Source organism: Passer domesticus, chromosome 7 (genome assembly GCF_036417665.1).
Source record: "Passer domesticus isolate bPasDom1 chromosome 7, bPasDom1.hap1, whole genome shotgun sequence".
NCBI lineage: Eukaryota > Metazoa > Chordata > Aves > Passeriformes > Passeridae > Passer > Passer domesticus.
The window spans coordinates 38,455,092-38,468,767 of record NC_087480.1 but is presented as its reverse complement, the minus strand read 5'-3'; the positions used below and the strand labels follow the sequence as shown (position 1 = coordinate 38,468,767).

The 13,676-nt window shown below is 41.3% G+C and overlaps 1 protein-coding gene across 1 annotated transcript in view; it reads left to right on the top strand.

Moving 5' to 3' along the window:
- Nucleotides 1-13,676, top strand: part of HMCN1 (hemicentin 1) — a 164,368-nt gene that overhangs the window by 30,254 nt on the left and 120,438 nt on the right. Inside the window, exons 2-5 of the mRNA XM_064427772.1 lie at nucleotides 995-1,065; nucleotides 4,816-4,974; nucleotides 5,502-5,624; nucleotides 13,057-13,228. Coding sequence (XP_064283842.1) covers nucleotides 995-1,065; nucleotides 4,816-4,974; nucleotides 5,502-5,624; nucleotides 13,057-13,228 — 525 coding nt within the window. The remainder of the gene's footprint in view (nucleotides 1-994; nucleotides 1,066-4,815; nucleotides 4,975-5,501; nucleotides 5,625-13,056; nucleotides 13,229-13,676) is intronic.

Below are 13,676 nucleotides of genomic sequence, written 5' to 3'. Positions count from 1 at the left end.
ATGTGTGCTGCTGTTACACAACCCAGGCAACTTCACTTGGATGTCCCTTCCTCAGTAGCCAGACATGGCAAATGCCATGAATGAAGTTGTTTCTGCTTTGGCTTTTTCTGGCACCTCCTGCTAGATGGTGCTGGATTGGGGATAGGGATTATCCCACACTGGGATATTTCCAGAGGTACTTTTTTTTTCAAGGGAAGAGATGTGGAACGTGTCTTTTCTCTTTCCTTTCTTCCTTCTTTCTTTGTAAATTTGCAAGGCCAAATATGTATGTTCTGCCCAGAGAGGCCTCTTCATGTTCACCTAGAATCATGAAATTGTGGAATGGTTTAGATTGGAAGGGACTGTAAATGCATCTCATTTCACCCTCTGCCAAGGGCAGGGACACCTTCCACTAGCCCAGGTTTCTCTGTGTCCCGTTCAGCCTGGTCTTGGACACTTCCAGGGGTCCAGGGGCAGCCACAGCTTCTCTGGGCACCCTGTGCCAGGGCCTCCCCTCCCTCACAGGGAAGAATTCCTTCCCAATATCTAATATCTTCTAAGTTTGAAGCCATTTCCCCTTGTCCTGTCCCTCCAGGCCCTCTTTGTCCAAAGTCCCTCTCCACTCTCCTTGAGCCCCCTTAGGCACTGGAAGGCTGCTATAATGTTTTCCCAAAGCCTCATTTTCTCCAGTCTGAGGAGGCTCTTTCTGGAAAATTACATTATTTCTTGGTCCAGCAACATTTGTTCTAGGAGTTTTTGTTCACTTTTTATTACTAAGAACAATTAAATGTTTGATCAAAATCGAAGGTGAAAGGCTTTATGTGCCTGTAAGTGTTTAAGTCACATAGGGGTTGGTAATACTGGAAAATTAAAGTTACCACGATTGAAATCACAGGTTTCAGTACTGGGGATATAATTCTCCACTATTTCTTTCTGTTCAATGCTTTTAGTTTCATTTTTTTTTTTACTACTGTATGCCTTTGGATAACTCTGTTTTCTTTGTATTTCATTCTAGAAATTGGTCCAGTGACAATAACCACAGATCCTAAGAAATTTCAGTTTGAACTTCGGGAACTTTATGTTCAGGTGAGTAACTTGTTTCCTATGTGGTTCTACCAAAGACTGTTTCCTCATGCCATCTTTCCTCTTGTGTAGATCACTTAGCTCTGTCATTTTGTCTGCACAAACTGTCAGCTTCCTCCTCATCCTAATTTAGGGTTACGATTCATTCCTTTGTCTTAGTTTACATCATTGTGTGGAAACTCAGTTCAATAACACAAGAAGGAATAGTAGGTAATGCTAACATTTAGTTGGCATTTTCATTAGTCCTGCCACTTGTCCACAGACACTTTTATGGACTTTTACTGTATTATGGATATTACATTCCATGAACACCATTCAAGCAAAAGAACTGTAAGACCCATCAGATTTTCCATAGGTTCTGCCTTTCCTGCCATGCATTACTTGGCACTTACTGATTCAAAGGCTTGTTAGACCACAGAACATCCTGAGTGGGAAGGGACCCACAGCACCAACCCCTGTCCCTGCCCAGACACCCCAGCAATCCCACCCTGTGCATCCCTGGGAACGTTGTCCAAACTCTCCTGGAGCTCTGGCAGCCTTGGGGCCGTGCCCATTCCCTGGGGAGCCTGGGCAGTGCCAGCACCCTCTGGGGAAGAACCTTTCCCTGAGCTCCAGCCTGACTCTGCCCTGACACTGCTCCAGCTGTTCCTTCAGCTGATAGAAAGAAAGGACAAAGTACTGGAGTGGAGTTATCCTTACTGACAGAACATATGCTCCTATTGTCCTGTTTTTAGCCAAGGAAAATGCTTCTGACCTGTGGTGAACCTTGCTGGAGTCAGTAGTGCCAGACAGGCTCTCCCTCAGAAACTGGCACATGATATAATCCCTGTAAGAACAGATTGCTTGAAGATTACTTTAAACGTTGGCAGGAGGTTTGAAATCCAGAGAAAACAATAGCTATTGTGGTTTTCTCCTTCATGGGGAAATTTAAGCTTTAAAACTCCATCCAGTTTTCATGTTTTGTTTCCTCAGTAGTTGTACTGGACAGTAGTTGCAGCTGTTTTTAAAAGGTGGATGATTTAGGTGGAGCTTTTGGGAATTTCAAACTCTTAATTTCTAATCAAGTTGTTTAAGTTTGTCTAATTAATTTTAAATTTCATTCTGTAATGCTTGCTGGTTGATCACATATTTCAAAATTACTTTCAAGATATGCTCATTCTGCTCTATAAAGGCTCTCACTGACTTGTATTAATCCATTGTATTGGTGAAGGGCCAAAACAGAAATTTAAAAAAATTATTAGAACAGGACTGATAGGTCATATTGCAATAGAGAAAATATAATCACTTTCTACAGGTTTGTTACCAGTATTGTTCCAAAATGACTGATAAAAGATGCAAGAGTGAATGTTGTGGAAGTAGAGGAAATTTTGAGCTGCGTTCATTTTGAGAAAGGCCATGAACCAAATATTCTCATTAATGAACAAAGCTAAAATTAAGGTGAAGATAAATATTTCAAGGCATCCTGTGTATAAAATATATCATATCAAACATACTCAACTTGTCCTCCCTGAAGATCAGGGTAAGCCCAGCTGTTGTTTTCCATTCATCTGCACAGAATAGTTGGAGGGTCTTTTGGCTGACATTGGACATCAGATAAAAATTGGGCTGTGTACATTTGCAGAAACTGGGCCCTCTTCCTTTTACATTCAGAGTGATAGAGGACATGTTCCTTGGATGCAGGGTCAGCTTAGGAGGTATCACCGATATTTCCTCTATAATTACCTTTGAATCATTCTTACAGACAGTGCGATAAGAACGTGGACTTAGGCAGCAATGGCTCCTTGGTGTTGTTTTTGGTGGGTTTTTTTTTTTGTTTTTTTTTTTTTTTTTTGTTTTGTTTTTTTTTTTTTTGTTAAGCAGATTTTTTGTGTATTTTTGTGGGCCTGTTCAAACTGAAGGGAAAATTAAGCTTCCCGCGCTTCACTCACCTCAGCTTTTCCAGAAACCTTCATGAGGTAGTTGTATTTAATTTCAGTTTGGAGAGAAAGGCAGGAAATACTGAATGTACTGAATGGAAAATTGTCTACTTTTTAAAAAAAAATAAAGTAAAGACAATACTAATGTTAAATGTTAGGAAGCAATTCTGCTTGTGAGGGTGCTCAGGGATGATGTGGCTGCCCCTGGATCCCTGGAAGTGTCCCAAGCCATGTTGAACAGGGCTTGACAAGTTGGTAGTGGAAGGTGTCCCTGCCCATGGCAGGGATGGCACTGGGTGGGCTTTAAGGTCCTTCCAATCCAAACCATTCCATGATGATGATGTTCTGTTGTTCTACCAGCTGCCTTTTAGGAGTATTATTCTACATTATAGGAATAAAAAAATCCATGCATGTTCTCAGAGCAACCATTTAGCTCGGTAGTGCTTTACATGTTCTATGTAGAAAACAGATGCTGCCATACAGAATATTATGAGATGGTAATCAAGTAGACTTGAAGTGGGAATAGAAATTTTCCTGTTCCAAGTAGATGTCTGTATAAATTAGCTATTATTTTGACTTTGCCCACAAATTAAAGCTTTACGTGGAAGAGTCTTCTGCTGAAAGAATTTGGATATGCTGATGTGTCCCATTGGACTGTACAGGCATTGCCAAGATAAAGTTCTGACATGTGTCAAAAATCTTCTTGGAGAGTTCTGTCTTGAATTTCAGCCTGTCTGGAGTCTGCCACTTGCTTTTCCCATAAAACTAAGGCTACATTTAGGAGAACTGACTTTGAAACCGAGCAATGGTTCTTATATGACTTACAGAAAAACAGTGACCACATGCTTATTCCTTAGCATAGATGAGAAACTTATTGATATTCTTTGTATTGATATTTCTTTGAAATTGGCTTAAGGATACTGATAGATTAAACTTGTTTCCAACATGAACATTTCACTGAGACAAACAAAATATGAAGGACTGCTCTCTTTTTTCTTTCTTCTTTCCCAGCATGTGTAGATTTGTATATATGTATGTGTGAAGGCATGTTCATTGTAAAAATAAAATAAATCAATTTTATATTTAATACTTAATGTGCAGAGATCTATTGTAGATGACAGGGCAAGTTTTACAGTTTGTAACAGCACTTTGGAAAGTTCTGTCTTCAAGATGCCAAGTTAATTTTTATGTAAGTTGGCTTTTATTTAAACAGTATTTTTCCCAAATTCTTAATTCAGTGAGAAAAATGAATCCTTTCCTATAAAGATAAAGTCATACTTGGAAGCATTTTGATTGAACACATGGTCTGAAAAACCTCCAGCTCTGCAGCTGCTGCAGTGCAGAGCTGTGGGATCACAGCACCTGTGCCCTGTGCTGAGCTCCCTGTCCCGGGGTGGAGTCCAGGGTGGGTTCTGGCTGCTCTGGAGTCCAGAGGTGCTCCTGGAGCTCGACACTGCCTGCTGGGACCATTTCCCTTCTGTCTGTGCCCCTGACCTTCCGTGACTGCTGCCAGGGAAGGGGAGCATGTGATCGTGGGAAATGGAGCTGTCACAAAAGCTGGAGCTGAGCAGGACATGGATAAGTGTGACCGTGACACCAGCCAGCATCAGGGCTCTTCCTTTGCCTTCCTTGACAATTCCTCTGGAATTGTTGCAGTTGCTGCTTGTATGTTACAGCACTCTGCAGAAACCATAAAATCCTTAGGGTAGAAAAGGTGAATAAATGATTAGAGACTGAGGAGGTATCTGTTTTGAATGTCCCAAAAGAAAGTAACTTACTTGGTATGTTTTTTTTCTTAAAAGAAAAAAAGTTATGTTTTATTTCTGCTTGTGAACAGGGTGGTGGAGACTGTCCAGAGATGAGCATTGGGGCAATAAAGATTGCTCTAGAAATTTCCCTGCCTGGCTCTTTCATCTATGTATTTACTGATGCCCGATCCAAGGATTACAGACTGACCCATGAAGTGCTTCAACTCATCCAGCAGAAACAGTCACAGGTACTGAGGGGGTTTGCATTCCCAGCTGGGTTGTGTGTTTAATGCTCTGTTTTCTCGATGACTAAGGGTAGAATTCTCTTGTGTGAAACGTGGTGAAATCTTTTTACAGAAGGGACCATAACACTGCATTCTAAGTATATATATATTTTTTTAAATAGAGTTAACTGATCTGGTTAAGGAAAAACTTAATGGAATATTCTTTCTATCATTGTGAATTAAATAATGCAACTGAATCTTCTACCAGCATATGTGGTTTTGGCAGCTTATCACTTACGTGGATTTTTTTTTTGTTGTTGTTCTTCTAAAAGAGGTATTCTGTGAATGACAGGGCTGATTGATTTTTAAAGGCATTTTTGTCTATTCCATTTCTTCTGCATTGCTTTTTCCATCATTATCTCTGTCCACGCAGAATAACAAACTCCTCTTGACTGACATATTCTGTTGTCTTGCCTTAATGCTGCTGTGGCAATGTTTTCCTCACCTATGCACTGTGTATCCAATGATTCACTGATTGTTCTTAAATCCAGGTGGTGTTTGTGCTGACTGGAGACTGTGATGACAGGAATCATATTGGTTACAAGGTCTATGAAGAAATTGCTTCAACAAGTTCTGGTCAAGTTTTTCACTTGGACAAAAAACAAGTTAATGAGGTAACTTGGCTTGAGTTTTGCAATCAATAAAGGAAATGAGGCAAGAGTTATACTGTAAATCTTTAAGAGACCTGGTGGTGGGTTAGGGAGCAGAAGGGGAACTTCTAAATGTTCTGGTCTTAATATGTGGATTTTGTTCCACCTTTCCTTTCCTTCAGTTCTCCATCTTCTATATCAGGATGCAATTTTGTGACTTTTATTGATAATAGGGAAGTGTGAAGTGACACATCATACTAGAACCTCCCCAGCTTCCCTCTGCCTGTGCCAGAAGGCTTCCAGGAGAAGAGCCTTGAAAAAAAGGAGCAGTTCTGGGCTCTGTGGAACGTAGTGGCTTTTCTGCTCAAAACAAGAGCACACATTTAGCTTTAAATGAGCATTTTGTGAACAAGCAAAGGATTGCTACTTAGCCTGGACAAAAAATGTTCCCCGCATAGGATAGATAGTGTGAACTCTCAGGTTTCCATTGTCCAGAGTCACGTAAGTAACTTTTTAATTGAGGTTATCACTGCAGTACTTCTACCACCTCTGCTGCCCTCCTGGTAACTGTGGTTCCTGACCCACAGCTATGAAATGACAGCTATGAATGCTATGAAAGTTCCCATTTGCTTTGGGAATTTTAGTGAGCCTCAGACAGGAATGAAACTTCAGAAGTGCGTGAGAAAACAGTTTGGAGAGAGGTGAGATCACATGGTATTTATCTGGAGAGCTGGAATTGTTTATAATGTTGTAAACATTCTCCTTTGAATTCCCAGTGTAGGCAATAACTAGCTGAAGTTTTTTAATAAAAATTTACCTTGGTTTGTTCCTTCTTCTTTATGTTCTAAAATTTTGACAATGATAAATGTTGGAGATGAATTGCATTTTTCTACAGCTGTTGCCTAGAAAAATTGAAGTTCTCATTGGGAATGCTAGAAGCTATTGGCAGTGATGTGAAGGTGATCAAAAGGAGAAACTACTCAGAAGATTTATCCTCCAAAAATTAGGTTAAAATTTGGAAGAAAAGAAGTTACCTGCTTGGTTGGTTCCTGGCCCGCATTTTGCTATTATCTGGAAAGGGTAAAACTTCTCTGTGACACTCCATGAAATCCCTTTATACAGAAGGGATCATCATGGAATGGGATGGTCTTTAAGGGCCCTTACAGCCCAATCAGTTCTGCAACCCTCTGATACTGCCAGTGGGGAATGCTCTTTGCCAGGGCTGTAGTTTTAGGGTAGAGGTTTGGTTGGATTGTTGTGGTTCTGTTTACTTCTGCTTTTGAGAGGTACAAGTGAGCAGGTAAAGCCATTTGTAGGTGCTAGACAGTACCATGTTCTGGAGTGGAGCTGGCATGAGCTGCTTTCCTGGGTGCCTGCTGCTGCTGCTTTCTGGATTTAGCACTTCCCTGTTTCTAAGAACACCAGCTTCTGTCTGAAAGGATAGACTGCCTTGGAATTTTGGGTAAAGTTTTAAGCAGGGGGTTTCAGTAGCTGCTTTCAACCCCTTCCAGCTTCATTGCAACATTTCTTTTGAGTAAATAATAATGGAACTGTAAAGTTGTAAAATGTCCTGGGTTGCAAAATACCTTGAAGATCATCTCATTCCACCCCCTGCCATGGGCAGGGACACCTTCCACTAGCCCAGGTTGCTCCAAGCCCTGTCCAACCTGGCCTTGGACAATCCTAGGGATCCAGGAGCAGCCACAGCTTCTCTGGGCACCCTGTGCCAGGGCCTCACCACCTCTGCCCAAGAGCAGAGGGTGAAATTAGTAGGTAATATTTTTGCAGTGGGTTTTTGAGAGAGAGAGGGAAAAATATAGCCCATGGCCACTGGAAGGAGATGTAAGAGGTTGCCTAAGGTGGAAAAAAAGCAACCCCTAAATAACTTTCAGAAGTCTTCCGCAATATCTGCTGAACGATTTGTGTTAAAGCCAAACCCAAAAGACTGCAGTTTTAGTGATTGTTGACCTTACATAAATCTGTGTCTGGGCCAAGTGACTGTGAAAATCAGTAGACCAAATTGCTGCCATCCCCAGTAAAACCTCTGTGGTTTCAGTTCTGGATCAGCGTTGATTCCAAGAAGCATATCCCTCAGTGGGTGGATGCAAACAAACAGCACATCTTGCAGAGATCTGATCAGCTGTTTATGGGATAGCCCTCAGGCAGGATTCAGCTGCAATCAAGCAATCATGCTTGCCCTCCTTTTTCTCTGAGGAGTCGATGATGTGTAAAGAATGCAGTTTATAAATGCTGAAGCACACTCACCGTTGTGGGCCTAGAGACAGCCAGTGCTGGACTGGGGATTAGGGAATAGCTACAAAGTCTCTGCCGAGTACCCTGCCAAACCAGCGACTTGTTTTGTTAAAACATTTTGATTCTTCTACCCCCCAAAAACTCAAACAAAGCTATTTTTAGTATAGAAAGTTTCAAACCATTCCTCTTGTTCTTGCCCTTTGAGCATTAAGTGCAGAATGAAGCAATATTCTAAGCTAGATACAAGGAAACACAGCAAAACAGTACTTGATACACATCCAATGCTTGTGTGCTGAGAAGACTATGAAAACTTAGTGCTTTTTTTTTACTTCTGAAAAACGTGTTCTGATTTAAAATACTACAGCTGACTTGGGCAAAATTATTAGTGATTAGTGACCCCAAAGTTGTGTTGGGTTCAGTCCAGCAAAGCATGAAATACGTATGTACCTCCACTTACCTGCTGAAAGTAGCTCATCTAAGAGCCTGGGATGAAAGTCCTATTTTTACAAACTCACTGTGATCTCTGTGCATTAGATAAATGAGAATATTTATCTAGTTAGATAAATATTCTTCATCTAACTTTAATGTCCCTTCCAACAGAAACCATTATAAGATCATAATATTCCGAAATGTTGTCCCCAGTGTCTTGGAAAGCCTTTATCAAAGTGCTTTATCAAAGCATTGAAGTCCTGGTTTTGAAAAGTGTTTCTTTAGGTGACATTTCTCTGGTTGCTTCTGTAGACTCAGGGCTTAATTTACAATAATTGCTTGAAATTTAAATTGATCACAGAATATCCTGAGCTGGAGAGGATCTTAGAATCTGCAAGGATTGAGTCCCACCCCTGTCCCTGCCCAGACACCCCAGCAATCCCACCCCATACATCCCTGGGAGTTTTGTCCAAACTCTCCTGGAGCTCTGGCAGCCTTGGGGCTGTGCCCATTCCCTGGGGAGCCTGGGCAGTGCCCAGCACCCTCTGGGGAAGAACCTTGTCCTGATCTCCAGCCTCACCCTCCCTGACACAGCTCCAGGCCTTCCCTCAGGTTCTGTTGTCATGGCATTGAGAATATTCATCAAGCATGGGTTAAATTCCCTGTTAGGAGCAGATTCTCTATTTTCATAACTGTGTCCAGTTTCCAAAAGGTACTAATTTTGACTTGAACTGAAGTTACATTCCACCACACCTAATTATCCTTCTGTAAGGAAATTCCTGTAAATGGTTGTGATGCCCAGAGGTTTGTACTGATGCCAGAGGGGGTGTTGAGATGAACTGTGATGATCAGCAGAGTGTGAATATGGTGCTGTGGAAAATAGTGGAGATTTATTAGTCATTGGCAAGTTCAGGTCATGCCTCCAGGTCGTTTTGATTGCTTGTGGCAAAGATGAGTCATTCCTATGTCTGATGAATGGGATTGATCGGTATGGATAGAGCTGGAAATTCACAAGGACTGAGCTCGTGAGAGGTCTTTTTCCATTTCTTTTAGTGTTGAAGCACTTGTTTTTTCTTACTTCTAACCTTTCTGTTAGAAGGGAAAAATTCCTGTCCTTAGACTGCCTAAAAATACATCTTTCTTCCTGATTTTTAAAATAAGTAGAAATGGATATTGCATATACAGAACATTGACGGGAGGAGAACTGAGAATGACATGGGGGCACAGCTTGGACTTTGATGGAAGAAGGGGATGTTGTTGAGTGACTTGAAAGCTGGATGAACCTGTATGGGAAAAACAAGAGAGTTGGAATTGGATGAGAAGCCTGTGAATGAAAGGGATGCTGTGGATGAGATGAGATTGAGGGGGGACTGAAGACAAGACGGGTGACAGAACATTTAGAAAGGATGGTGCAAAAGGGGTTGTTGTTGTGGGGAAGGTATAATCTGTAAGATCACAGGGAATGGGGTCTGGTGGTGTTCACTCATGAGTGCTGTAAGTAGAGGTCCCTAAACCTACTGGAGAACATGCCATTTCTGCTGGCTCTTATTCTTCCCAGGGGATTTCAACACAAGGGTTATACCAACACAGCTGGCGTTGGTGTTAGGGGTCCCTGCTGTGTATGACCAGTGTGTGTTTGGATGGTGCTGCAGAGGAAGCAATTTGAAATCTTGTTTCACTCAGTTAAAGGTCTAAAAGGCCCCTCCACTGCTTTTCAAGGATACAATGCAGGTGACAAAGTCAAAAGTTCAAAATTACAGTATAGAATGAAGTTTTCTTGCATACCTCTGTTTGTTGCCTTTTCTTCTCCCCGGTCTCAAACAGGCATTATCCATTTTCATAGAAAAATGAGGTTTCATGGGAGAAGCAGCTGAATACTTCTTTCTATTCTGAAGATTCATAATGTACAGTGAATGCCAAACAAACAAAGGAAAAACAAATAGTTACAGCTGGTCTTTCTCTGTTTTCTATGGAATTTGGAGTCTCTGGAAAAAATAAACCATGATCATGTACCTAAGGCTTTTTGTCATAAAGCAACTGCAGAAGGGCTTTTGAAAGGCAGTTGAAAGCAGACAGGCTTAGTTCTTGTGGTTCATAACTTTGAAGAGCTTGAGATCCAACACTGAAACTTTTCAGTAGTGTGGTTTTCATACATGTTATATATATAGTTTATGTTTTATTTTTACAGTATTGTTTTCTTGTGCACTGTCTCAGTTATATTTTTTAATGTGCATTTAAAAACATTATTAGAATATTTTTCCTCTTTGGATGTGAGTGTGAACCTAAATTTACTTAAGCAATGAAACAGTTAACCTGAAATCCCGTTACTTTGACTGCTTGAGAAATATTCTTGAGTCCCAGAATAAACAAATGGGAATAGAGGCCATGCTCCACAGATTTTCCAGGTTTCAGTATGCATTCCAAGAAATGACCTGACAGCAGGGCAGGTTGCAAGAGCAAATTTTCTGGGGAAAAGTTATAAATCATTGCTCTATTTGCCCTTCCCCCTCTAATAAAATTCATCACGTCACATTTTGGCAGAACAACAAAAGCTGCTGTTGTTTTGGGGGCTTTCTGTGAAGGTCCCAAAGGAGAAAAAACCTACTTCTAAATCAGTGTTACAGCATTATTGCAAAGCTCTTTGGAATGACAGGGTTGGGAAATGGATCTCCCAGAATTGCCTATTGAACTTACACAAGCAAGCTGCTGCCAGACTGCAGACAGCTGGGTTGTTCTGTTGCCTTCCATTTTCAGTTTTGATCTTCCAAAACTCTCAGAAACTAAGTTCGTGTGGGTTCATTGAATTTTACAATCCTTTGAAAAACTTACCTGTGGAGGTGAGATCCTGGAATTAAATGGGAACTTTTCCATATACCTCATACAAAAAAGTGTCGTGTTCATCTCACTGGGAGTAGAACACTGAAATTTTTTTGGAAGCATTTTTGGGCCCAGATGTATAATTTCTAAAGTAGAACTTAAATGAGTTGGATCTTTTTGAAGCCTTGTGATTCCTGTTCCAGGCTTGCCTAAAGCAAACACAAGTTGCTCCCTAGCTGGTGTCACCAGCTGTTGCACAAACCCCAGTTCTCTCTTGGGCCACGTTACTGCAGGGCTTTGAGCAGCACAGGCAGTTTTACTGTGATTTTTTGGGTATGTTGTTTTGCAGTCATGCCCAAACATCTCGCTTGTGCACACCCTTGGTGAGGGGACACCTGGTCACACCTGGTCAGTGCTGTCTCACCCTCAGCACGGCTCAGGTGGGACATTCCGAAGAGTAGAGGGGGAATCATTGATGAAAACCTGCCCCCACCATTTCAAATGTGTTTTCAATTACACCCTTCACTTATTCAAACTTATTTCATCTTTGCACAAAGGTTGTTGGGCATTCATACTGTAACATATGAAAACAAGTACACTTCTATAGGAGGCTGGAATCTAGTTTCTATCACAAAGTCATCTCTCACACAAACCTAGGGCATATTTCCGTTTTTTAAACAACAAAGTAGGCAAGTAATGCACAATAAGCTAGGGGTGTGAGATTCTTCTGGGAAATGTGTTGAATTGGGTCCTAGGTTGAAGGATTTGCCCTGGAGACCCCCAGTACTGAGGGGTAACACATCAGGTTAGTTTCTTGCTGGTTTCCAAGTCTTGAACTGACATAAACAAGACAGTTCTCCTTTACAAGATGTCTCTCAATGCCAGCATGGTCAACTGCAGCTTGAAACCACGGTTCAGTATTACTCTGAGTCACATTCACATTGTTTCATAAACCCAGTATTACTTCAGTGGGATTTAAAAAATAGGCTGCAGCTCTGTGATGTACAAAAGTGATGCAAAATCGTATAGTTTGACAAACCAGGTGTGTTTCTGGGAAGGTTGGGTTGGTTGTGGTGGGTTTCCCTTGGCTGATTGTCAGGCTCCCTCTCAGCCACTCACTCATCCCTTGCAGAGGAGGAATGGTTTGAGGAAGCTTGTGGGTTGAGATAATGACAGAGAAGTCACCAGTTGTTGTTGAGGGCAAGACAAAGTTGACTTAAGGAAAATTAATTTGTTGCCAATTAAAATAGATATTCAATTATTCCTTCAGGCGGTGGGAAGCAAAGACAGGTAGGAACACCTTTGCCTCCACTTGCCCAACTCAGCTTCTCCCCTGATTCCTTCCCCACTGCCATCAGGAATGGGGTTGTGGTCAGTACATATGGGTTTCTCGTGGCTGCTCTTCTTCCTCACACCCTTCCTTTCCTTCACTGTGGGCTCTCCCACTGGGCTGCTGTCCCGTCCCTGGTGTGGGAGCCTCTGTGCCCTGCAGGGACATACTTTCCAAAACCATGTTCCCCTCCAGTCCCACCTCTATGCTGTGCCTAACAGTAATTTGTATTAGGTGTTTTAGGGGGAAAAAAAAAACTGGAAAAGTGCAGAGATAGCGATTACTCAGTACATCTGCATGAGAAAATTTTCCTTGTTGCTTCATGCAACTAATAATTGATGAGAAGAAATGCCCACAGGTTTGTATCCCTAATTCCTTTTAAAATTTACCTGTGGTTGTTGTGTAGAGATGTATCTAGGTGTGCTAGTGTACTCCTTTAAACACCATGCTGACCATGGCTTTGCTAGTATCTTCTATTAAAGTTGAGTTTCCTTTAAATATTCACATTTTTAAAAATAAATCAATATGGAATCTCTACAAGACAATAGAGAGAGGCATTTCAGCAGAAAATATTTCAGCAGCTAGTATTGCTGATAGTATAGTAACAACTATTCTTTTATCTTCTAGGTGTTAAAGTGGGTTGAAGAAGCAGTTCAAGCCTCCAAAGTGCATCTCTTGTCTACAGACCATCTGTCCATGGCTGTAAATACTTGGCAGATCCCTTTTGATCCCAGTCTGAAGGAAGTTACAGTGTCCTTGAGCGGTCCTTCGCCAGCAATGGAGATTCATAATCCTCTAGGTGAAATACTTCATACTTTCTTTTGTGATAGTGAAAAAAGGGAAGGAAAAATCCCTTCTGATATTTTATTTTTTTCACAATATTCCATGTGTTTTATTTCACTTGGAGGAAACTGGAAAACTTCCTTATTCTGTTCACTTCATCTCAGTTCCATTTGCTTTGTTACAATTTTTCTTTGCATTCCAGATTACTGGACACTTTTGCCTGTCATCTGTTTTTGTATTCCCTGAACCATCATTTAAGGGTTGTACATGATTGTTGGGTTTTATGTGAGGAAAGTTCAGCCATGGTCTAGCTTTTTTGAACAGAGAACATTCAGAACCAAACCTGTCTCCCCTGCCCATCTCCAGCTGAACAGTGTGTGATGGGGAATGCAATGACATATTTGGAGCTAATTTGTAATTTAAGCTATTTTGAGCAGATCTGTTTATTATTAAGTTGATGCCCT